This window comes from Anoplolepis gracilipes, chromosome 10 (assembly GCF_047496725.1).
Source record: "Anoplolepis gracilipes chromosome 10, ASM4749672v1, whole genome shotgun sequence".
Taxonomy (NCBI): Eukaryota; Metazoa; Arthropoda; class Insecta; order Hymenoptera; family Formicidae; genus Anoplolepis; species Anoplolepis gracilipes.
The window spans coordinates 670667-697115 of NC_132979.1; the positions used below are offsets into that span (position 1 = coordinate 670667).

At 37.3% G+C, this 26449-nt stretch overlaps 1 protein-coding gene across 1 annotated transcript; it reads right to left on the bottom strand.

Annotated features, from left to right (window-relative positions):
• Positions 1–23372: 23372 nt before the first annotated feature.
• On the bottom strand, positions 23373–26147 carry LOC140670057 (uncharacterized). Its single transcript, XM_072900480.1, has 3 exons — positions 26073–26147; positions 24983–25700; positions 23373–23446 (listed from the first exon to the last, which is right to left on the bottom strand). Exons 1-3 carry the CDS (start codon positions 26145–26147, stop codon positions 23373–23375), a joined length of 867 nt encoding a protein of 288 aa, XP_072756581.1.
• Positions 26148–26449: the final 302 nt, after the last annotated feature.

Sequence of the window (26449 nt, forward strand, 5' to 3'; positions counted from 1 at the left end):
TCAGCGCCTCTTAATGTTGGCTTTTTCCTGTCGCTTTTTCACGCGCTTACCCCGGTCCCGTCCCGTGTCTCTCGAGTCTGCCGCGCGAGTCCGACATTCCGACACACTCGAGTTTTTGATATAGCACTTTGGGGCTTTTTGTTAGCACTCGGGAGTACACAGTGATTATCGCGAAAGCGTCTTCCGCGAGTGGACGAAATCGTGTCGTTTGTCTGGGGAAATTTCTTTTTAGGGCGATTTCGTTTTCCGGACGGATCTTTAGCTCGAAGGGACGAAACATATATGATCTGTCGGTCTTTCCGAAAGGAGAGTTGTTGATACGGTCCGTCTAATCCGGAGAAGTGTAAATTACAATTTCAAATTATATTAGCCCCGAGCAAATAGATCCACTTTGGTTTGCGAGGGAGAATGAGACATATATGGATATGTGGATAAACTCTTGCAACGCCCTGCGAAATTCCGTCATCTCGGCTACGGATCAAACTGCAGTATTGAAAGTTTTATGGGATATACTTTGATAGTTGTTTGTATCGCGAGAATTGTGTGTCTCTGATGAAGTAATTACGAGAGAAGATTATAGGACGAAAGAAAATTCCGAACAATAAACAGAATCATAACATTTTCCAAGACGTTTCCCGTGTAACGTCCATCTTTACGATTTTCTTTCTCGTCGATCCCCGCTGAAATTTTTCCCCACCTCCGGCTCTTTTCCGGTCGAAATCTCGTTTGCAAGATACGCGCGCGGAATATCGAGGAACGTTTCCGAGACGAGGACGGACTAGAGGAGATCTGCTAGAGTTAACTGCGACGCCGTGACTTACAACGATTTGGGCCAATCATGTGCGAATAAACGGGAAAGTATTTGTGCGCCCATACTCCGAAAAATTTTCCCAAGTATGCCAACATGCCGATCGATTCAGCTGTAGAACGTCCCAGGATTGGCGAGAGAGAGAGAGAGAGAGAGAGAGAGAGAGGCAATTGCGTAACATTATTTGTAAAAAAAAATTCTGACTTTTAATCGGCAAACTTACCGTATAATTGGTAGATTCGAGAAAAAGCGTTGGTATCGTGAAAGATAAGGGCGAATTTGCGTTTACGGCGATGCGACGTGATAAGAAGGGATGGAAACAAACACGTAGAAATTAGAAGGCGGCGCGATCGCATTCCGTGGTATTGCATGTGATGCGGAAACTGTAGAATGAGCGGGTTATCGCTGCTGCATCTCCCTAAGTCTGTACCGAAGAGGATAGTCGGTGTGAGGAAAGCGACGTCACGGTTTTGCCGAAAATGAACTCGAATTATCCAAATCGCGAGGAGAATACGATAAGCGACGATAATGACGATAATAGTGAGATTGCATGAAAATGATAACAGCGGAAAATCGATGAAAATAGAAGCCAAAAAAAGATCTAGATTTGAAAAGAAAACTAATCACCTACATCAAATATTCATAAATCTAATACATTTCGAGATTCATTAATGTTAAAATATGTATAAATAATATATGAATATGAATAATTAATTTGAGTTGTATATAAAGATTTGCTCTATTAAATATAATTTAATCTCAAAATCGTAAATATCGAATCTTGATTGAATGTCGATAATTTTTTTATAATAATTGTACCACTAAAATTTTATAATAAATGTACACACAAAAATTCATGAAAGTAAAAATTTTAATTCTACAGAGCAAATCTTTACGTTAATTCATAAATTAGCAATTTTCTATTTTAAAAGTTTCATGACTACCGAAATTAGATTTCTTAATTTTTGATGTAGCTGTCCAATTGTCTTTTAATCTCAGATTTGAAGAAGAAAAAATGAGAAAACATAATTAATCCTTATCATCAGACTCATTGATCCACCGTGAAAATCGGTGCCAAATGAAGAGAGCGAGCGTCGCCGTCGCCGGAAAATATTTATAAACTGTTCGATGCGCGTTTAAAGCAAAAGAACAAAATATCTTGTCATAACAATTTGTTTTTTCGCGCGAAAAAACGATCATGTTCCTGTCTTCAAATATCTCGATAATTCAATTAATCAATTTTTAGAACCCAGCTACATCCAATATGCGCCACAATCGTTTGCACTGTCCTGTACTATAACAAAAAAAAAAAAAAAAAAAACTATAAAACAACAAAAAAGTATATATACGTGTGTATATAGATGTACAACGTTGAATTAATCCAATTGCAATCGGTCGCGTGACACTCGTGTCGCACGTGTACAAGAAGCGTAACTCAATTTCGATATATCGCGGCTTAAAAAATATAATAACAACACGCAACGCGATCGTGTATAGACTGATTTATCAACTTTTTTGATAAATCGTAATCTACATATATATATTTATCGAGACTGAATACAGAATAATAACTATAAAAAATATAATGTCCGACGACGAATATAGTATTGTATAAATAAAAAATACAGAAAGTACACGCGCGACACTATTTACAATTTCATAACATATTCTTGAGAAAAACTTGCTTCAGATTCGAAAAAGATATTTTCTATTTTTAACCGAATCGAGCGATAAAGCATAAAATTAAAGTAAAATAGGATAAATAAAAAATTAGAAGAAATTGACCTGTCCTCGAGAAAGTAATATTGATACCAAACTGCAAATACTCAAAATGAATATTTCTTTAATAAATGCATGTATCTTGCATAAAGTTACTCATTACCGTTCCACCCTTAATGAAAAATATTACGTGTTATTTTTTTTAAATAAGCATCTCGCAAATTATACATATATTATACATACGTTGTATAGTCACATAGCGTACGTACTATATCATACATATTTTGCATAGTCATATAATTTTAATGAGAAAAACGAAAGAGAAGCTTTTTTTCTTCATCGAGAAAATATGAAAACACTCTCTTTAAATTAGAGCCCAAAAATGATGTGATAATGTTTATAATAATATCTAGATTAATATATCGTGTGTGTAAATAAATAACGGATTATCTATACATTTTTGTAAAGCAGCAGCAGCAGCAGCAGCAGCAGATATTATCCCGCCATTTACCGAATTGTATCATAAAGCTTCGCGTTACTCATTATCTCGCGTGTTATATAACGAGAAGTGAAGGTATCAACTTTGCAATATTTCCAGAAAATTCGCGCAATATCCGTATGCTAGAAAAGAAATATGAATATTATACGGATATTACGGTCGAGACTAGATTAATCCCCGGTCTAACTCGCGCGATGTGCCATGTTAATGCCACGGGCATTAACCGGGCGCCCGGATAGCCCCCGGTATTGACAGCACATAACACAGCGTGTACGCATAAGTAGTCACGCCGGACGATCAAATATTCCGAGACACCACGCGTATACCGGGTGTGCGGAAAGCAGAGACCAACCGACGCGAGACCGGACGGCGAGGGAGGGAGGGAGGGGGGGGGAGGACGCGGCCAAAGAATTACGACGTTTCCACGTTTGGTGTAGCGAAGTGTAGCGCCCGTAGATAAAGCCAACGGGGTCGCAAAAAGGAAGCCGAAATTCTGCAAAGTCGGCGGTATTCCGGAGCCCTATCTGGACTCCGTACGCCTGGGCTCGTTGCACCCCCATTCCGCCGTGTAAATTTTCCATGCGAACGCTGCCCGCGCGTAAACTCGCGGGCGAATAAATTCGTTCGTTATGAGAAGGGAGTGCGGAGGGGCGAGGGGGAAGGCGCAAACACCCGGGACACGCACGTTATCGGACGCAAATTCCGCGTCGGAATTGCTTAACGAAACGGAATCGCCCTCGCTCGCGCGCGATTCGGCTCCGCTTTATCCACCTCCCTTCCTATTTATCGTTTTTCTCTCTCTCTCTCTCTCTCTCTCTCTCTCTCACTCTCTTTCCCTCTCTCTTTCGACACTATCAGACAAGAGATTGGAACACGCTATTGCTATTCGACAACAAATTTTAATTATCATATCACGACTAAGCCCACGAGCAACCCCTGTATTCCGAAATTAATCGCGACAGCGCGTCCATTCTAGTATAGGTTGGAACCGCAACGTTGTAGAGATGCATCCCTCTCGGCTACATCTCCTAGAATTTTTTTTTTTTTTTTTTTTATATTACATTCAATTGGTCAAAAATATTGCGTCACCCCCCAAAAATACAGAAAACGCAAGTAAATGATTAAATTTTTTATTTTTTCCTCCTAGTTGTTTTACTCGTGTTTATAAAATTATTGAAGCATAAAATAACAGTAATAAAATATAATTTGATAATATTTACACATATTTTCGTTCATTAAAATAAAGAATAATCCCTGTTTTCCTCTATAAGTGATGCAATATTTTTACTCGTAATACTGTAAATACGATTCTCTAAATAAATACCTGAAAAATGATGACGTTACGGATAGACGTTTTACTCGAAGTGCAAAAATTGCCATAGTAAATTTTTCATCTCCGATATATGTATCCTTTAAATTCCCTTCCCTTACTCTCGCTACTGATGGCATCTACACAATAGCATGGAATTGGAAACGTTGGGTAAAAGCGAAAGAAATCTTAAGAATAACTCAATACAGGCGTTCGATGCGGATTTATCTGACGTGCGACAGCAGCAGCAGCAGCAGCAGGATTCCGAGTCGCTTCATTTGACGCAATCAGCCAGGATGAGGGGCAGGAAAGGGTGCGCGCGCAACCCCCCTTTTCCCTTGCATCCCGGTGAAGTAAACATTATTATTCATGGAATCGTGCCGTATTACGAGAGAAACGCGAATTCTACCGGCATGTCCTGTTGCGTTTCTCTCAGCTGTCGCGAGAAACGGACGACGGCCACGTACGTCGGATTATTAGATGCGGAAATAAGAAGAGCAGTCCCCCCCGCCCCCCCGCCCCCCCCCCCTAGGAGCGGTGAGAGCGCGGGGGAGACGTGCAGTGGCAAAGATGTGACGACGGTAAATCAAATTATTTACACTGTCGCGCGAATATCGAAGTCGACTCGTGATTTTATACGTGATTCTCAAACGCGAAAATTATTAATCTCGCGCGCGAAAGCGAAAATCTCTCTCGTCAGGCTCAACAATTCGAAGGTATCAATTTTATTTCGTTATACGTGCGATATTTTTTTTTTTCCTCTTTCCGATATCCTTTAAAAATTCGCTTTGCGAATTTAGAAGCAACACTGTAAAAAATTTCCTGAGAATTTCGATATATTTTTGTCTGAAAATTTCGTCCAAAAAATTCGGACAGAATGAAAGAAGACTTTAGACACTTTGTTGTCTAAAGTTATTTTTTACACTGAATTTATGTTGCGTGTGAGAACGTTGAATGAGAGTCTGCCTCAAGAGCAGGTCGGTTTAGTTGGAAATTAAGCCGACGTTTGTGCGTCGAGAATAGACTAGAATCAAGGTGCGTCTAAAGAGTAAGGAAATCTTTGCATAAATTCGTTGTTCCAGAGGCTATTCATATTTCATCCATTCGATAATACATTTTCTACAAGGAAGTGAAGGGGAGGTTAAAGATATAACCCGTAACGAAGTTTTCCAAAGGATTGCGCAATATTCATGGGGGATATTCGGGCCGTAGTCGGTGCACGTGCGAAGCTGGAAGTAAGAAAAGCGCGAAAGCGGCGAAAGAAAGGGTACCGTAGTACTCGAGTACACCGTACTTTGTCTATCTTAGTCGGCAACAAAAGCGGTATCGCCGAGCAGGCACTCGGAATAACCAATCGGAGCTCGCAATTAGGAACTCTTCGGCTCTCGCCCGGGTGAGAAGTGGAAGAAATTAAAGGAAAAAGGGAGACTTTCTCTCTGCAAAGAAAGAGGGTGGGAAAGAAAGAGAGGAAGAGAGAAAGAGAGGATCTGCCGCGCGTTGGCGGTCACCACCTTAACCAACCACCCTTACCCTCCTCCTTGCATTTCCAATGCAGATAACTACCAGAGCCACCGCCGTCACCTCCATCCCCTTTCTCGGAGAATAACGAATAATCAGAAGAAGTGAAAGGAAAGGGGAGGGGAGGGGAGGGGAGGGGACCTAAAGGTTGAGCAAGAGCGATCGAGCGGACTCTTTCTCGAACGGGTCCTTTTGCCCGAGGAAAAAGGATCGACACGCGCGCAGGATCGGGAGAGAAACTTTAATGACATTTCTTATTTCCAGTCGGACGAGACTTACGGAACCTCGTCGACGCCTCCTCGTCTTATATCTTCTCGTCATCGAAAGGGAGGGTTGGAGGGAAGGAAGGTGCTCGATTCGTACTTCCCGCGCACCTCGTTATCATCCCCGTGTGATCTCTTACACCGAGCACGCGGTTTCTCCCACTTGCTTTATTTGCTCCACCAAGTTTATGCGCCACCCTATGATTAGTGTAATTTCCTGACATCGCGAGCGCGATATCGATATCGGGACTTTGCATAAATTGCAAAGCGCAAAAGTATAGAAGCTAATAGAGTGGCAATTTTTTGGTGGGCGGGGAGGGGGGGGGGGGGAAATATAACTTTTCAAATACTTTTTTTACTGACGAGCGTAGCTAAATTACAAAATCCATCTTTTTATAATATAACATCTAATATTAACATCTAATTTAAAATGCAATCACATTTTCAAATCATAATTAAAAATAAAATAATTTAAAATTTAGTTTTTTATTAAAACGTTGAAATATATATATATATATATATATATTCTAGACATATGTAAATATTCTTTAAAATCGCGACAATCATTACTTCAGAATTTTGATTCGTATAGTTGATTGTGGTTAAAGAACGATGTTTCTACAGAGAAAAATGCAAATTAATACGCTGGAAGTCACGAGGGAGGTGTTAAACGAGATTACGAAGGGTGAGACTGGGAAAATCCATGAGATTTGGCGAGAACCGAATCGGGAAAGTAAAGATGGAGCGAGGAATGATTAAGAATCACGAGTGGTGTCTATATATACAGAATGCCTCAGAAATATCATGCGCTTTCTTTAAATTAAAATAAATACTAAGATTTGATTTTAAAAAATAGCAGTTGTTTTAAAGTCAATATTTTTTAATTACACTTTGAGGAAATAAAAAAAGATTTGATTGTGTCACAGTAAACTATTTTTCAATTTACTTAAAGTCGATCTTATTAAAAGAACTTTAAAAGTTTGCTTAGTAAAATATATTCAATTGTAAATTAAAAGATTAATATTTAATCCAATATTTAGGCGCACGCATGTTAAGATGAAAGTCTTATTTAAATTTATATCTCGATAAGAGATAAATCGAGCGAGAGAGAATCTGTGAAAATACGACTTTTGGATCACTTTGTATAACAGAATTCATAATTAAAACAGGAGATGCCAGTTATTGAGAGTGAATCGTTACAGCCGTATAATCACAGTATCATTACATGTATAAATAATAATGAAGAAATAAAATCTCTTCGTTTAGTTATCAAGTGATGAAAGAACACAGTGGTAGTAAAATCACAGTGCGGTAAAATAAAAGTATATGATACTTACACAGCTGGATAAATAGTGCAGATGAATTTATGAATTTAAAACATAGGAATTAATTCAACGATTCGATTATTCGTGTAAAACTGAAACACAATTTTAATATTAGATTTAAAGAAGGGAAATATAAAAAGAAAAATATAAATTTGGATATAACATCATTATCGCGCAATTAAATGTCAATTATAAAAAGCTTTTTCTCTCTTTTCCCTCTTCCCTCGTTTTTCTATCTTTCCTCTACTTTTTCTTCTCTTTGTACGATGCAATAAAGAGTAAATGTAAAACATTTTAGCTCGCGTATAAGTATAGCGTACGCAGATTCCTGAGCGACTTTCACGGGAAAGTCAATATTTTCCTTTGCAGTTGCGCCTACCTCGAGGCTCCATGTGGTAGGATCGTGTTTTATCTAGTCCTCCTTTCAGCGTGTTTGCATGGTGCGACATAGGAAATAACAAGAAGGGGAAAATCACGCGCAACTATCGAGGAAAAAAAAACAGACGAATGCAAAGCGTCGCCGCGCCGTCGTAAATGAAAACAAGCAAGGTAGGCAATTGTACTGATAACTAAATGAAAAAAATTAATATTTTTTTTTCTGATGAAAGAAATGTCAGGCGTATAATGTATTATTGTGTATTACGTTATACGTTTCACGACATTTAAGAGAGAAGCGAGAAATAAAGTATTAATATTAAAAATAATAGCTACAGAAAATGAGATAATTTCGCGTTATTTTTTGTGTCATTTAGTGACGATTCGTCAGAAGAAAAACTTTTTTGTTGACATTAAAGTGATATTGAGTCATAAATGAAGAATAGCCGGATAGTCAATTGTACGACATATTTCGATAAAAAAAGAAGAAAATTGATTGAATATTTTTTTACTGGTGGAAGAAAAATGTCAGGGATATAATCGTTACTCGTATTTGTATTACACTTTTATGACGTACAGAACGATGTTGGAAATAGAATAATAGCTAGAAAATGAGAAATTAATTTCGCGTTATTAATTTTGTAATATTCGATGACAAATGGCGAATGGAAAAACTTCATCAAAAATGATATCGAATCGATCAATAGAGATTTGAATTTCCACAAAATAGAATACGAGCGATAAACGCAATAATATTGGAATCTTAAAGCAACTCAGATCGTGCTTCTTTTCACAAATTCTTCTAAAAAATTTTGACGATATATTGAAGTCGAGTCAAGTCGATTAAACGAATTATAGTCATTTCTTTAAAGTCACGTTGTAGTTCAAAGAATGTTCGACCGTCGCTCGATAATCGCGACAGAGTAAATAAACCTTTGCAGTTACCGAGAATCAAGCGATTACATAGCAAGCTGCATAGTCTCTGCTGCTGCAAAAACCTGATCCAATCGATCAAGGAAGGCGCGGCTCGACTACGCCGTTAAGATCCCAGAAAACCGCTCAAACTAACGTGAATGAGAAGCAAGTTCACGGCTCGTTCGGCTCCCAATCTCTCTCTTTTCCCGATCCTCGTCGTCCTCGGAGCTACCTCGTCCTCGACTAACCACGGATACCCAGACGGAGACTCGACACATAATCGATATTCAATCACGTACGACGACATCTTCGAAGGTTGCCCCAGTTCCGAAACAGGCTACGCGGGGGTGCGAGTAGTTTCTAGCGTAAAAGAGGAAACGAAAAGAGAAACAGTGAGAGAGAGAGAGAGAGAGAGAGAGAGAGAGAGAGAGAGGAGGGAGGGGGAGATGTGTGAGAGATAAGATAGTGAATTTTAGAATTCCAATATGTCTCATAGCTATGTGCTATGACGTCTTCTCAATTTCCTCGTCGAGCTATTCCACGATGAGGCCTCGGAGGCTGGTCTGGATCTTTCAGCCTAGGAATGGAACCCTAAAAAACGAAACCAAGACGTCTTTATCAAAGACGACTACTCGGTTGCCGTTGAAAAGCCCGGTCAGTTTAAGCAACCACACGTGGGAAACGTCAGTCTTCATTCTACGTTCACTTCTGCGAGGATAAAGGAGCGAGCAGCACTTGTCTACAATGCGGTCTGGCGGAACTTAATTCTGGAATTAGCGGGTCTTTTTTTGCGAACTAATTAACGTGAGGAAAGTTTGTTGAATGAATCTAACCGCGTATATTCTGTGAATATGTTTCTATAGTTTGCAATATGATACGCGTAAGAGATTGAAAGAACAAAAGAGAAATTCTCTCATTACATTTGTTAAAATATACTTTTGTGAAACAAATAGAGATTACAATAGAATGCAGTTACAGAATATAAGAAAGACTGAAATCTTTTTTTTAAATTCTTTTATTGATGAACTTTTATAGAATGTGGAATTATGTTTTAATGATAATGTGTGTGTGTGTGTGTTATCATTAATTTTAATAAATCTTATTAGACGAATTGAGAGAGAGAGAGAGAGAGAGAGAGAGAGAGAGAGAGAGAAGGAGAGATGTTTCACCAAGCCCACATTCTCTGCAAGCGTAGCATAAATTATGTATACATAAAGTTGTTATTGTTCGAGAGCGATATAACCAGCGTTAATTCGGGGTGGCAAAAGTTCCGCACACATAGTATCGTTACGGTCTTATCCTGTACTCAGTACGTTAAATGGAACTCACCCTTTATGCTAACTAAATCTAACGCAACGTACAATTCAGCAGCCGGCAAACTCGGCACCGCATCGTGTGTACGGGCACACATCGGTCACGTTCAGTTGAACAACTTTGCAACTGCTGAGTGATTTACTGCTGAGCGTTCTCCCGCGGCGCATTTACTATTTCGCGACGTGCTCAATAACGGCACCTGCTATTTTTGCAATGTCCGAAAAGTGGAATCTTATAGGGGACATCGTGACAATCGACATTTAGAATAGGACTGTTCCGAGGATTTGGAGTTTGGGACGAGATGTCAAAACTCTAACGTAAGAAATTCATTATATGATATAAAAATATCCTCTAAAATTAGATATTATATATATAAAAAAAAACCAAGATCTTGCTTCGAAAAAACAGAGATTTTCCAGGTTGAATTTTCAACCTGGTGTTTCAACTTTATTTGCGACGTACGTTGGTTTGGTTTCTATATCTAATATTTTCATATAATAATTCCTTTACTTGTATGAAACAATGAAAGGGAAATTAAATACGGATCTTTTATTGGTCAGAATATTTGACTTATCCAAACTTCCTCTTGACCTCTTTGTTTTGTCAGTATTAATTTTCCCTGGCTTCGTTGATTACTGATAACTTTTGATAGTAATTAGTAGAGTGAATTATGCGAGACTCTCTGCTCATTACACGGGTAATAATAATTACAGCAGTTACTAGCGGTGTAACGTCACTCAGTGCAAACAATCCTACAAGTAAGCTGTACGCTTGCTCTATGTATACATGTATACTGACTGTGTTAACTAAAGTACTTATAGCGCAACAGCAAGTTAGCGACCGTCCGACAACAAGCCAGTGGCTAGGTTGCCCCGGCTCTATTGATAGTTTCGGTTATCCCTAATCTCAACTCTCGCTCTCTCCTACAAACTTCCCGCTACCGACTGTCCAAACAGTTAAACAGTCCCGGCCCGCTAATTCCGAAGATCGAATCGTAGATTTCTTATCTCGCGTGCCGGGCTTTTTGTCGATCGATACCGACAGGCCGTGTTGTAAAATGTTGGCGAACCGCAGAGATTTACCAGAGAGTGCATCGTCCTATGTGACGTGACGAAAATATGAAAATTTTCTTCAGTTAGGTCCATATATATTTTTTATACATACATATATATATATATATATATATATATATATATATATATATTTTTTTTAATATACTTTTAAGAAACTTTAATTATATACTGTATGCATATATATGTTTTTATACAAAAAATGTAAGAAATCATTCGTACACAATGATTATTTATAAAAAGTGAAAGAAACTCTAAGCTATAAATATAACAAAAGAGAATATTTTATTCGATGTATTTGCAAATTTGTTAGATTACAGCTAAAATTACATCGCAGATAATTTCACGTAATATCCTATCGGACTGTTCTCATATCATGACCCCGAACCAGGAGCAAGAAACAGTCAGATAAATTTCACAATGTTACCTAGATACGTAGAGGTAACGATGTCCCTTATCGGGGATTTCTAAACGATAGTAATCGACGTTTGCGGAACAATCTTAATTAATTCCAGGTGGATCGACCTCCACATATATTACATCTACCCGATAGCCATCTACACTCGTTCACGGTGGGAACCGATGAGTAAGTTAGATGGGAATAATCCTATCACGTTCCCGTTCAATGGGAGGGGCAATCGCAATTAAAAGTTGTAGATCTGATGGACATTAAATAAAATTCTTTAATGTTGTTTCTTCTTATTACAGAAATATGAGGAATTATACAGAGATATGAAAATCCAATATTTACTTTAATTGGGAATTGTGTATGACTACAATTACTAAATGAATAATACATATCAATAAAGTTATAATGATTGACATAATAACTGACAAGTTATTTTCAATGTTTAAGATTCGAGAGATTTATTAAAAAATAATATACAAAAGACTCGATATTATTAAAGGAATATTCCGTGGAGGAAAATATTTTTCAAAATCCTCGCATCACCATGCGCACACACAATTCTCCAACCATGCATAAACTTCTTCAGCATGTCCACTCGTGGACATTTTAGTAGGGCCATTTACAGGTTTCAGCAGAATGTTGCGGTGTAAGCCCAAAGTAGGTACTCAAGGGACTTTGCGCATAATGCACCGGCAAAGTTTACCTATGAACCTGGATATTTTAACCGCATTATTATCGCAGACATCGGCTACTTTGCGTAACGTTAATTTCTCTATAATATCTCGTCCGATTAGATAGAACTCGAAAGAAATATGCCAATCATTCGAAATACACACACACACACACACACACACACATATATATATATATATATATATATATATTCGCAACATCTGTTCGTCGACTTTTATGACGAGAGGCTATCTCGTTCAGACGAAAAGAGTTTAAGAAAAGTCTCTCTCGATTTTAAATTCAATTGTAGCCGGTGTGTATGTGTGTGTGAGAAAGAACGACTGCCTCAGGAACAGGACGGGTTCAATAAATCTGGACCCAGTGTCAACTGTAAGGGTGACCTGTCCTCGCGACGTCAAGGCGAGTCTTTGCGTCTCTCGGTGCAAGAGTAACGGTCCTCCGCGCTGCAGAAACAAAAAGGGCAAAAATGAAGAGAAGGGAAAAAAGGCAATACATATACATATATATACACACACACACACACACACATACATAGGGTGAAACCGGGTTGGCGAAAAGAAGAAGCCGCAATAGCGCCGACAAAGCCACGGTTTCCAATTTAGTGCTTCCACTTTGTATACAGTGCGGAAGGCTCGAAAAGAAATAGAAACGATGAAGAAGGAAAATTCTGCGAGGAGAGAAAATGTCGGGGAGAGGGAATCGATGGGTGGTGAGAGAAAGAGAAAAAACGAGGCGGATGAGGCGATGAAGAAAAAGGGTGACGAGAAAGAGAGAGAGAGAGAGAGAGAGAGAGGAAAGGAAAGAGAAAGATTGGAGCTTGCGACGGTGAAAGCCCGCAACTCTTGAATAGTTTGCGCTTTAGCCTGATTGCCGTGCAAAAGTCCCGTCACTCCCATCGCGTTTTGCACGGGTCATTGCCGCTTCCGTCGGCTATTACTGCTTTTGACAATGACGTTGCTCTTGCCGCGACTTTTCCATCGACTCGCCAACCGAGTCCTCTTAGATTAGTAGCGAGAATCGGTTGTGACAGTCGGTTTTTGGTTTTTTAACGCTCGATGGGCGAACGTTTATCCTTTACCGGACGACAATCTCTGCCACGTGCACGCAATTTTGCGGAATTTTTCGATATTTACAAGATAGGTCGTATTTAAACTGCACTCAGTGCGCGATTGCTTTATCACCGATAATCGATAAAATCTCGACGAGCACTTCTCTCCGTCAGAATTACGCGGGATAGAAATGGTTCCTCTTCTCGGTAAGAACTATCGCGTCGTCTGAGATAAGCTTGATATAGAAAAAACTTTCGACTGGATGAATAAAAACACTTGAAGCATTTAGAGAGAGAAAAAAAAAAAAAGAAATAACAAAAATGAAGTATAAATATATTGTTAATGTTATTCAATCTTTCCATTGCCAGCAGACTCTTTGTCGATTTCTGACGGCTTACTAAATAAAGTGTTTCCTTATAAAGTGCGACCGAGACGTGAGTTTCGCCTACCGTGAAGCGGAATCGAGACAGGTGGAAGGACTCGAAGACGAAGATAAGATAGGTGGATGAAAAAGGGCGAACGGAAAGAGGAAAAAGTTTGAGGATACGTCTTTCACGTGGTCTAACTTAATTTGAAGACACAAAGAAACTTCCTCCGCTCGGGAAATAGGTGAGGACGTGTTTTTCCATGAGAAAACCTTCGTCTCGCCTCCGTCAACGCTCGCTTCTTTCTTTTCGCTCGTCGAATTCTTTATCCATTCGATACACTTCAAGTACGACTCTCTCTCTCTCTCTTAAACCATACTCTCTACTTTTTCAACTTCATGTAAATAAAATTGTCACACAAGAATTTTACCAAGTTCGCGCACCTGTAACTATCGTAAAAAGGACTGGTGTATAAAACTACCCCTATAATTATCTCAACCGCCCCGTCTCGCTAAAAATTGCTTCGAGATACGGACAAGGTAAAAAAAAAAAAAAAAAAAAAAGGCAATTGCCAGTTTAAAGTCGCGTCGAGATGGAACGGATACGACCGATGTAATATACGGATTCGTTTTACAAATCCGCAGGCGCAGGTACAATATAATGCGCTATGAACACGAATGCGCGAAAATGTAGATAGAGAGCCCTAACTCCCTAACGAAGTCCACCGCTACCTTTCCGCGGTACTAATTAGCGCACCACGCGAAAGGGGTAATAGGACCGCGAAATTTTCCCCGGGCCGCCCTGTACCGTCGCTCCGACGAGCACGAATGGATACGCGGCACATAATACTCGCGGAAATGTATTTCTCGCGGATGTCACGCGACCCTGTCTGGACCTACGGATGTCAATGACACGCGCGGTTTCCGATAAGAAATTTTTTTCTCTCTCGTGTTAATTAAGAACTCTAGCAGGATAACAAATTGATGATTCAAAAAAATGTTTTAAGAATATTAGAAATTAATTTATTTGGCGTTTTTATTGATGTTTAAACAATATGTAGTATTTTTAAATCTTAGATATTTATGTATTCTTATATTCCTGTCCTTATATCTTTATCAATTATGATGAGAAATAAAATTGACAGATTCGGATTTACATATATGTATATGAAGCAAATTACAATACTTAGAGTCTCATATATTGCAAGGCTTTATGTTATTGTTTTATTTTTATTTTATTTTAAGAAATATTTATAATTCAATATTTTTATTTTGCGTAGTTGTAAATAATTCATATCCTTTCTTTATCAATTATAATAAAGAATTCTAGAAAATCAATAGATTCGAACTTATATATAAATAAAGTAAACTTGGCATCATCTCACATATTACAAAGTCACTTGTGTTATTTTAGGAAATATGTGTAATTCAACGTTTTAATTTTGTGCAGTTGTAAATAATTCGTATTCTTTCTTTAATCACTTATAATAAAGACTTTTATAATTGATAGATTTAGATTTACTTATAAATGAAGCAAACTACGATTTGATAAAGTCTTATGTATTACAAAGCCATTTGTGTTATTTTGCGAAATATTTTTAATTTATCTAACATTTTTTTTGAAAAAAGTAAATCTCTTTTTTGTTACAGCTTGGGGCTGCGACAAGTTTGAGTCTGGTATTGTCGACGTGGATATTCCGTTCGCGAGCTGTCTGCTGTTTTCGGAATGATTCCCACGTACCGGGAAATCCCCTTGAACCCCGCTTCGCCGCTGCTCACGTCAGAGAGACTCAAACGAGATAAAGTGCGAAGGAGCTCTCTCGTAACGAACCGTTAAACGGCTTCTCCGATAAGTTGTTTTGCAAGAAAAAAGAGAAAAAGAAAGACAAAGATAGAAAAAAGATCAACCCTTTATCGGTCCGCGCTATTATCCCCCGATTTTGCGAGGCACTCCGTCCGCTGGCTTCTTCCTGATCCACTTTGATTATCAAAGGGTATAAGAGTGACAGGTGGTTAAACGAGTGAAATTTGGGAAATTTCCGGTCTGACGCGTACGAGCTTTCATCAATCATAATTAAAACGATATATCTTCCTTTACTTTTCGCAAGAGACCACCATAATTGACAATTTGCCGGACATCCCTGTAGACGAATAAGCGTTTCGCTAATTTATCTAATAGCTGTGTATAACTAATTTATGTAACAGTTGGCTGGTGCGTTGATTTATTTTGCCAACTTAATCGAAGCAGACTAATTTCACCACTTTCCGCAATGGATAAATTGTGTGCTTTCGACAGATTATTTCATTCCTCTAGTTCATTTAACGATTATCGTTACTATGGATTTCGCGAGCGATGCCAGGCCAGAAGTGCATTTGTTCGAAATGCGTTTGCTTATTGTAATTTCTCTTGGTGAATCTCAACCGGAACAATACAAATGTCTCGAAGGAATCGAGAACGTATACGTATACAAATATTCGAATATCTCGAGCTTGAGAGCCATTCGCGTAAAGGATTAATGTAGTTGCTCCGCGGGGACGTCATTACACGCTTATACTACATAATGCATCACTCGTATGAAATCTCTCTTTTGAAGTTGAGTTTAATTCAAATTTTAGAATATATAATTTGTCAAAAATATTGTTTCTCAATAAAAATGTTTCTCACACAAAATCCCCGTTTTATATATACATGTATCCAACTTTAATTTCGAATCGTGAATCTAATTAAAATGCAAATTAAAAATCTATTCTAGCAGTAAGAAAGATTGATGGAATTAGGAATTTTTTTATACATATTAGAAATTGATCATCTTTAGTTTGATAAATTTTTATTGATTGTTTTATTTTTATTGATATGTTTTTATTTAACATTTGTTTAAAGAAGAAGTCGATATGTTTAAATCTTGGATTAGCATGCTAAAAAAAATGCATGATTCGACAGAGCGACATGCTATTTCTTGTGTAATTGTGTGAAATGGAAAAACTCAATCTAGTTTTATTCCGTAGGAATACTAAATTTAATTTTATTAGAAACAATTTAAAAATAACAAAGTAGTGTTATTTTAATATTAGATATTTGAATTTTGCAAAAATATTTTCATTTTTTAAAGAAAAATATTAAATATTAACTTTTTAAATTCTAATTAGATTTAGTATCCCAAGAATATCTTACCCAAGAAATAAAACTAGATCGAGTTTGCTCGTTTCAAATAATTACACGACGAGCAGCACGTTACATTTCATTTTTAACACACTTCGCGCAGAGGCTTGTATTAAATATAAAAAAGTTAAATATCCAAAATTTAAAAATTTTGCCATATTGTTTAAAAATCAATAAAAATATATATAAAACGTAAAAAAAATCATCATCTAAAATTATTTTTAAAAAATCATAAAACTCATCAATTTCTCATACTGCTGTTAGAACTGGGCTCTTAAATATATGTGCAAAAGTAGAAAATATTTCACAGATTGATCGAGAACTGAAGTCTCATTACGAATTTATTTCATCAAATTTAATTGTCCAGTATGTGTGTGTTCAACTTTATCATATGTGCGTTCAACTTTAATTTTAATCTTTTACATCTCATTAAAATCCAAATTAAATATCTGTACTAAAGCAGAAAATATTTTACAGGTTGATTGAAAAATAAAGTCTCATTATGAATTTATTTTATTCAAGTTAATAATTCAATACATATGTGTGTATTTAATTTGAATTTTAAATCTTACATCTAATTAAAATAAAAATAAAATATTTGTGGTTAAGATAGAAAATATTTCACAGGTTGATCGAGAAATAAAATTTCATTACAAATTTACCATCTAATATCAAAATTAATCGATATTTGATATATGATCTGTCCAAAATGATATGAAATATGAATAACTATTGAACCTCCACTTCTATAAAATTATTTATTAAAAAAAGAGATTCGCGAAAACGAATGTCAAAAAATGTATTTCTCTACACCAATTTCTTTGTCAGATGAGTGTGTAATTCTTGTATTTTACTCAGAAACTTTCTCTCATTGTCAGTCTCGAGACTTAATCGCGCCGAACTCTTTCGCCGGAGCGGCACGAATTGCGTGCATAGTTAAAGCCCCGAAGTCTGAATCTGAAGGATAACACGAGACAATTCCAGCGAGCGAGAAACGCGTTTCGCTACGTCAATTCTCCAGCACCATGACACTCTGTTTTACTGCTTCAGCAGTAACGGCAGCAACAATAACACCAACAACCACGGGATTCTCCGGCTAAAGTGTACGCGCGTTCGCGAGATATCTACCTGCCTGCCTACCCTACGTGCATTTCGCCGCAATTGTAAACGTCCAAGTATCCGTCCACCCGCATCACCGTTGTCCTACAACGTAATCGTTCTGGCGTACACGCAGAAGAAGGCGAGAGAACGGAAGGCATCGCCGCGAGTCGTAATAGGATGAGAATAGAATAGAAATGTGTCTCTCACGAGAGAAAGAGAGAGAGAGAGAGAGAGAGAGAGAGGGAGACATCTCTTTGTATGACGGATCTCGACAAGGAGGACTCTCCTTCAGAGATCTCTCCTTTCTTATATACGTCTACGTTAAACGTCATAAATGCTTTAACAATGACTAAATTGACACTTGTCGCTTTCCCGAATCTGTTTCAAGCTTCGAACCACTTTGGATGTGTCGAAAGACGTTGCTGAAAGTCTCGACACAAATCGTGGGATAAATTTCTGAAGCGAAAAGGCGAGAACGCAAAGATTAAAAGGACACTATCCGAAGCCACGTAGGTTGAAGGAAGCAATAAGGCGCACGTGCCGCAGAAGGCATAAGAAGAGAATCCCAGACCGGAGAGAGATACTCTCGTTTTGCGAAGGAAAATACGTGTCCGATGTTAGCTAACGCTGACTAATCTCGAGGGAACCGAGAACGACTCGTAAATACACTGTTAACAAGACGTACTTACAGAGACGGAGAGAAAAGAGCCGGGCGCGTTCCTTCGAATTACTCGACTGTATGCTCTTCCAGTCACCAAAATCTGAATATATCTCGTCTGTTAAATACCGTAAACATATATAAAATACACAATGTTTAGACTCTGCAAAAATTTATCTTGAAAATTAGTAAAAGAAAGAGAGAGAGAGAGAGAGAGAGAGAGAAAGACAGAGAGAGAGAGAGAGAGAGAGAGAGAGAGAGAGAGAGAGAGAGAAAGAAGAAACTTCCAAGAGAATTATTCGTTCTACGTAACATGTATATTTAATTAATTCTCAAAATGTATATTTAATTAACTTTTAAAAGCAACAAGATTTGTTTTTTAAAAATGGTAAAAATCTATCTTAATATAAAGTTTAAAAACTTTTTATATCATTTTATTATGAAAAATATATTTTACTATTTAGAGATGACAGTTAAGAGTTATACAAGTCCAGAAATAGGACGCTGCCGATAAACTATCGATTTTAATTACTTATTACAAATTTATTATCTTTGATTTCATAATCGTCGAATATTATTTATAATGAAACATCCTGCTTACTTTAAATAAAATTATGTAATTTAATCTCGTTTTATTTCATATTAAGATTTGATGGAGCTGGAGAATATTATCATGCAGGAATTGATATTAAATTGATATTTCATAATAATCCTATGTTTATATATAAATGTTTATCGATTCCACGTATGTTCAATTATGTTAGTGACAATGTATAACGATATACGATATATATATATATATATATATATATATATATATATATATTGAAATTCTAATTAGATTTAGTATCCCAAGAATATCTTACGAACTAAAACTAGATCGCATTAAATATATATATATATATATATATATATATATATATACAAGGTGTCCGATAGCTCGCGCAACACCCTTTAAGGGAAGGTAGACAGTGTTATTCTGAACAGAAAAGTCCTGTATCATTTTGCGATTTGCGCAATAATTATTAAACTATTAATTAAAAACGCTCAGCGAACAATATAATATAATATAATATATATATACAAAGTGTCCGGTAATAATCGCCCCACCTCTCTAGGACTAATAGAGCAAGTCAAACTGAACATAAAAGTCCTCTACCATTTTGCGATTTGCGCAATAATTATTAAAATATTAATTAAAAACGTTCAGCATATGCTGAGTGCTATATACGGCGCGCGCTCATACGCTAAACGTTTTTAATTAATATTTTAATAGGACTTTTATGTTCAGTTTGACCTGCTCTATTAGTTCTAGAGAAGTGGGGCGATTATTACTGGACACTTTGTATATATATATATATATATATATGCAGGGTATCCGGTAATTGGTATAAAACCTGTTAACGACAGATTCTTGAGATCATTTGGAAATATCGAGAGGCGTCATCATTTTTTGCAAATTTTTATCATTATATATCTTTGTAATTAAGCCTTAAATTAAAATTCTATTAGAGTAAACTCTATCTGAAATTAACTGATGAATGTAATTCTGGTAATTTTTTAACTTCAAAAAGTTTAGTTTGCGAAAAGCGCCTTTTTTCAATCGCTTATAATCGAAAATTATTGATGCCTCGACATTTTCGCTGAGGAAAAATCGTCTCCAAATTATCTCAAGAATCTGCCATTAGCAGGTTGTTCACCAATTACCGGACACCCCTGTATATATAGTTGGATTTCTTCGTAAAGAACGCGACACTGTTTCATGTGTCTGGTTATATACATATGTGTGTGCTTGACCAAACTGCATTCTTTAATTAAATGCAACTGTGCGCATGTACAGGCGCGTGTTGCTTCGGATATTTCCTACAGGTGCAAAGCGCTTTTAGAGTAACTCCGGAAAGACCGCAGGAACTCATTTCGCGGCGGTAACTTTATGGAGATCGATGCTTCGAAAATAAAAGCTCCGGTATAGCAGAGGCCCACTCTCTCCCTAGGGTCTGGCAGCGAAGCTGCCAGAACGCGATGGAGTGCTATGGGATTTGCCTATTTCACTGTTCTATCCGTCTATCTCTCTCTCTATCTGTCCTTCTTTCTTTCTGTCCCCTCTGCGTTCGTTCAGTGTCCCTGTGGAAGTTTTACCACCGTCTTGCTTCGTTTCGGGGACCATTTTCAATTCCTATGGCGCACAATCAAAGTTCCCGATGAATATAAATGCCAGGGGTAAAAGCAGTCAACTTAAAGTCGCGCATCTACACGTACATTTCCATTCGTGACTCCTCGTGAAAGTCAACGACCTAAACCGTTGCCTTGTTTTTAACCAAGGTGATTATTTCTAGCTATATCTAGATATATCTGAAGATAATTTTTTTTTTTTTTTTTTATTTTATTTATTTATGAATCGCTAGAATGTATTTCCTCTATAAAAATAACTTCTACGTTAAGATTATAAAATAAAATTATATAAAAAAGTAACTTTATTTTAATAAAATTACATGTAAAAAATATATAGTCAATTAATAAAACAAATTGCATACTCATTGTTTATTTATTTATTTCTTTTTATTTATCATGTTTTTGATTTTGTGGAATGAATTGTATATCTGATAAGCTAGCGACACGTATAAATGACAAAGTAGGACGTAGTCAATTTGACGCTACTCTCCGATAATAGACTTCTCTTTTCGATTCTAAAGAAGCTATCCATCTTTCTGCACACTTGACGCCACCGCCGTTTGACCCGCACTTGTTCAATATGTCATTGACCGAGAAATGGGGCTAAATACAATATGATACAAAAAATATAACATACGATCGGGAAAACTTTATTTTTGCAGCATTGTATAAATAGAAAAACAAACACGCGAGATTAATTATCCTTCGTTATAATCGAAAATTAAAAGCTCATAATTATATCTTTAAGTGTTAACACCATTATTATAATATCATCAAAATTAAATTAATGTAGTAATTAAATAATTATTCATTATACTATAAAGAGGAAAAACAATTATTGTAAATTGTGATCTTTAATTATAAATTTCTCCAAACTTTTTTCTCATCTTTTCGAAGATTTGTAGATAAATTAAATCTGTAAAATTTATAATATCTTATATATATGGGAAAATTATTATTATTAGAAAGAATGTTTTATTTTTATTCAAAATGTGAATTATAATCATAAAATTTAAATATGACGACGGAAATAAACGACATTATATTTTACATTTTATTTCGCTGCAATTTAACGTTTTAGACTTGATTCCGACGTCACGCTGATTGTATTTGCATCGAATCAGCGACGTATATATAGATATAGAAAGAACCATCTGTCCATCGAATAAAACCATATTTTATTGACAGTTTAAAGCTCGAATAAATAGTTTGCCTAATGAATTATTTTCTTCATTTAACTTTACAGCAAGAAGATTGTCATCTCAATAGTTGTCAACGCTACATGCAATATATGTGGACTCGGAAGTGCATCTTACTCGAAGTGTAGACTCGCTAAGTCTAATATGCATCTTGAATACGAACGCATGATAAAGCGTCGAATTACCGTGACATTATTACCGTTCCATTATGACAAAATCCTTTCTGAATCGCTCGTCCTGGACATCGTTGGAAAACGAGGGGGAGAGAGAGAGAGAGAGAGAGAGAGAGTCAAGAATGTAACAGCAACAAATGACGTGTCGGCGAACTTGACTCTACGACAAATCGACTTGTCGCGGAATCCTATTGTCGGCTGCTGCATGTTTTCTCGAGTCTTCCTCTTTTTGCGAGAAATTCGATCGGATCTCGTTCTAAGTCAAATCCACTCGCGTTGCTCTTATCGCGCATTTTACTTGACCTGATCTTCGTTAATAAAAAAAAAAAAAACTATATATATTAACAATTCATAAATTGGTATAAAAATACATAAATATACAAATATTTGTTAAATGAATATATATATATATATATATATATATATATATATATATATATATATATATATATATTAAAAGATCTAAATTATTATTCGTAAAATTTTAATAGAGCTTTATAATTCAGATATCTCAAAGTTCAGGATAGAAGTACCCTGTTTGCAAGTTGCTCAATTGTTATCATCGACATTCGCTGAATGCTGAATAAACCAAAGTGCAATTAACGCGAAAAGCGGGAAATTCTGACTAAATTAACGTATCAAAACTCGGACTAGAAGTATCCATTAGCGGAATATTAGGAAAATTAGTTCATCAGCGTCTGTTCTCATATATGCTATGAGACAAAAGCTTGCCCCAAAAGTCTCTCTCTCTCTCTCTCTCTCTCTCTCTCTCTCTCTCTCTCTCTCTCTCTCTCTCTCTCTCTCTCTCTCTCTCTCTCTCTCTCTCTCTCTCTCTCTCTCTCTCTCTCCAATCAAAGTCTCTGGCGAGATTAGTTAATTATCCTTTGTTTTAATCGAATCCAAAGAGTGTCGAGCAAACGACTCCGAATTGCTCGACCGCGTGCGTATCCAAGAATAGATTTCTAAATTCTCTCTTCTTTATCGTCTCTCACACCACCGGCATCCTCTTCAAGGATCTTCATCCTTACCACGTTCCGCCTTTAGCCGGGTTCTCGCTGACCGTGCTCTCTCGTACCTGCAGCCCCGGTAGGCTTCCGGTCTAGAATTTCCGGCTTAACCTAGAGAGCTAATAGCGCAGCCAGAACACTATACTTTTCTCTTCTCGCTGCTAAACTTACCATTCCTCTGTGTGTTTTCTCCCTCGACTTCATGACAGATAGCCAGTTGGTGTTCGCTCACCGATAGGGGATCACCGTCTATTTGGCCGATCGAACGCTTCTCACCGTCGTCTAAGCTCTGTCTGCGAGCTGTTGGAACGTCTATTTGCACCGCTGCCTTGGCTGTATTCAATACCTAAATAGGTACTGGAATCATTATTCCCTTATTTACAACATACGAGAAGCAATAAATATGTTAATTCGCTACACTTGTTGAATAATTACGATCGCACGAGAAATATTTAATATAAACTAATTTATCAGAATTTCTTGGATATAAAGATAACTTTTTGTATATATTTTCAGTGTCTGTATTAAAAAAATATCTCAGAAATACATATTCTATGTCTTCCACCTGTCAAGTTGGATTAATCAGCAGCTCTATTTAAGAATTCTATTCTGATTGATTTAATTAATAAGGTATAGATAGTAAGATGTAGATTTGATTAATGAGGTAGATAAAGTGGCATCGAAGACTTTATTACGATTGTATAGGATAAAGTCGTTTTAGCGGGATCTGCTCGGTGTGGAGAGATAGAGAAAGAAGAAGAAAAGAAATGACTCGAGTTGTCGGTGACAGAAAGAGATGCGCCAACATGTACTCGCGAATCGCAGCTTCCTGAGAGACGGATTGAATATTCCAATGCACCGAGGCGATCAATAAATAGACGCGATTCCTAGAGAGCTATCCTGCGGGGCCGGAGAACCCCGGTTCTCCTATCCATTACCGATCCCTATTCAGAGCAAGGACGATGACGATTCCTCGAATGACGACGAGCCAGATGCAGGCTTCCCCTTAACGTTGTACGCCCGCCTATTAGTATTCAAGCGAGGACGCGACGCGTCGCCTGTAATGACGAGAATGTAAGGCGGTGTAAGAGGAATAGCGCGACGCGTGTTGACAATATTCGGGATGACCATTACCATACACGAGCTCGATTATTGCACGGAAGGCCTGCGACGAAGAAACTTTTACTCCATATTTTAAGTCGCAAATTCGATTTTTTTTAATATCGAGGTTGAGAAAATGTCAGATTTCGATCTAAAATTATTAGAAACTCTAAATAAAACTGGGTTATAAATCCACATCAGTTAATTGAGTTACTAATCATTGATTATGTGCGGACGATGATCATCTAGTGCGATTTCTTTCTTTAATTTTGAACTGTTTCTTTTTAATTGTTTTTTAAGCCTTTTTGCTAAGGTTACGATGTAAGTAATCAAGTTTTATAATTTTTATAAATAAATATAATTATAACTAGCTATGAAATAGGCTTCATATGATAATTTTTCGTTACTAATTTTTAATAACATATTACAACATAAAAACGTCAAAGCAAGTGAAAAAACTTTATTTGATGAAGCAAATATAAGATTATTTTTTAATTTGAAACCCCAAATTCCTATATAAATAAAACCACAGCATACATTTTAAAAAAAAATTTTATGACTCATTTTACAGACCAGTATTAATCTTGAATTGGATTACACACAAAGTCATTCAAGATTGATCGAGCGGTAAAACTCAATCTATTGATCAGAAAATAGCATTAAAATTTTGAGAACAGAGTAAAAGTAAGATATTTTTTACGCGACTGAGAGATCCGGTCAAGAATTAGAATTTACAAAAATCCAAAACTGGTTGCAAAACTCGTGCGCGTATTTCGTATACCTTTTAAAGAACGTTGATTGCTAGACGACCTGGATTCCCTCTCTTGAGCGACCAAACTTCTCATGGTAGACTGACTCCAGGTACCAGACGACACTTCAACATTTCTTTCATCGGCGAACGGAAGGGTCTCGGTAAACTTGCCCTCGGTCAGCACTTTCTCCGATCGCTTCGATACGAAATGATCCAGGAGATTTAAATATTCCGTCTCGAGCCTCGTGGACACCGATGAATACGCGCTGACGGTGTCAAAGGCCCCAAAAAGGTCCAGCAGATCGTTTCCGGCGTCATCGTTTCCGAGCCTCATCCGCGAATCCGGCGTGTTTAATTGAATATAATTCAGCACCACCTCGCCTGGAGGATAATTCGCTCCGTATCGTTCTCTCAGGCTCGCCTCTAGAGTCGAGTAGCGATAGGAATTGTAGTTGCACGTTATATCCACCACCGGGAGTTCGATCTGCGTGACCACGTAGGACGACGAGTGGCGCGCCAGTGGTGTCGTTTTTCTAACGAACTGACGGCCGGCGACACGTGGCACGGCAGGTGACGAGAATACGGTCCTCGGCGAGGTCCACACCACCATCCTGGACTCGGAATTGGAATTTAACAGATCCGGTAACTTGGGATAGTGTTGCACCAGATTACGCTCGTCGGACCGGACGTCACGAGTACTCTCTGTCAAGTAGCATCGAAGCGTCGCGAGTAACTTTCTAGGATGCAGCTGTAAATTCCAGATATCACGAAATTCGATATCACACGTCAAGAGGGGTAAAAAAAAAAGAGAAAATATATATATGTGATGAATAAACGTTATAAATTTTTCTGACGCCAGAGATAACGCTTTTGCGTTTTAACTTTGACATCACGGGGGGGGGGGGGAGGGGGAAGACACTCGGTTGAAATGATTAATGAACGCGACACTCTTTTCAATTACTTTCCTCCTTTAATGTATTGTGTCCTTTTGCACACACGCGGGGATTTGTTTTCTCCCCCGTGGTATTTAACCTACATATACCCGCAATAAATCATTACTATCCTTAGACGAAAACAATTCGTAGGTGCAATTTACGATCAATTAATCTTGATCACGTACGACAAGCATCTGCAGTTGTACGAGTAGCGGTAACATCAGGAGCAAGCCGAAAATTATGGCGGAAATGCTTTCCATAGTTGTAGCAAGGACCCTCGGTTACTTGTAAGGGATGATGAAAGGGATCGAGCTTGCATTACCGAACCATCTTGAAGCGCGTAATTGATTTGTGCGTAAAGTTGTCATCGTAGTATCAATTTGGCTCGATGCGATATGGATCATGATTAGAAAATCGAGGCATATTGTGAATTTTGCACTTGTCACTTGGCACCCCGAAGTGCGACAAGCTTTGACACGTCCTGAAATGAGTAATGAGAAAAACTATCGATTGCTCATAAAATTGTAAATATGTAAATGTGCGTCTAATAAAATGTATATAT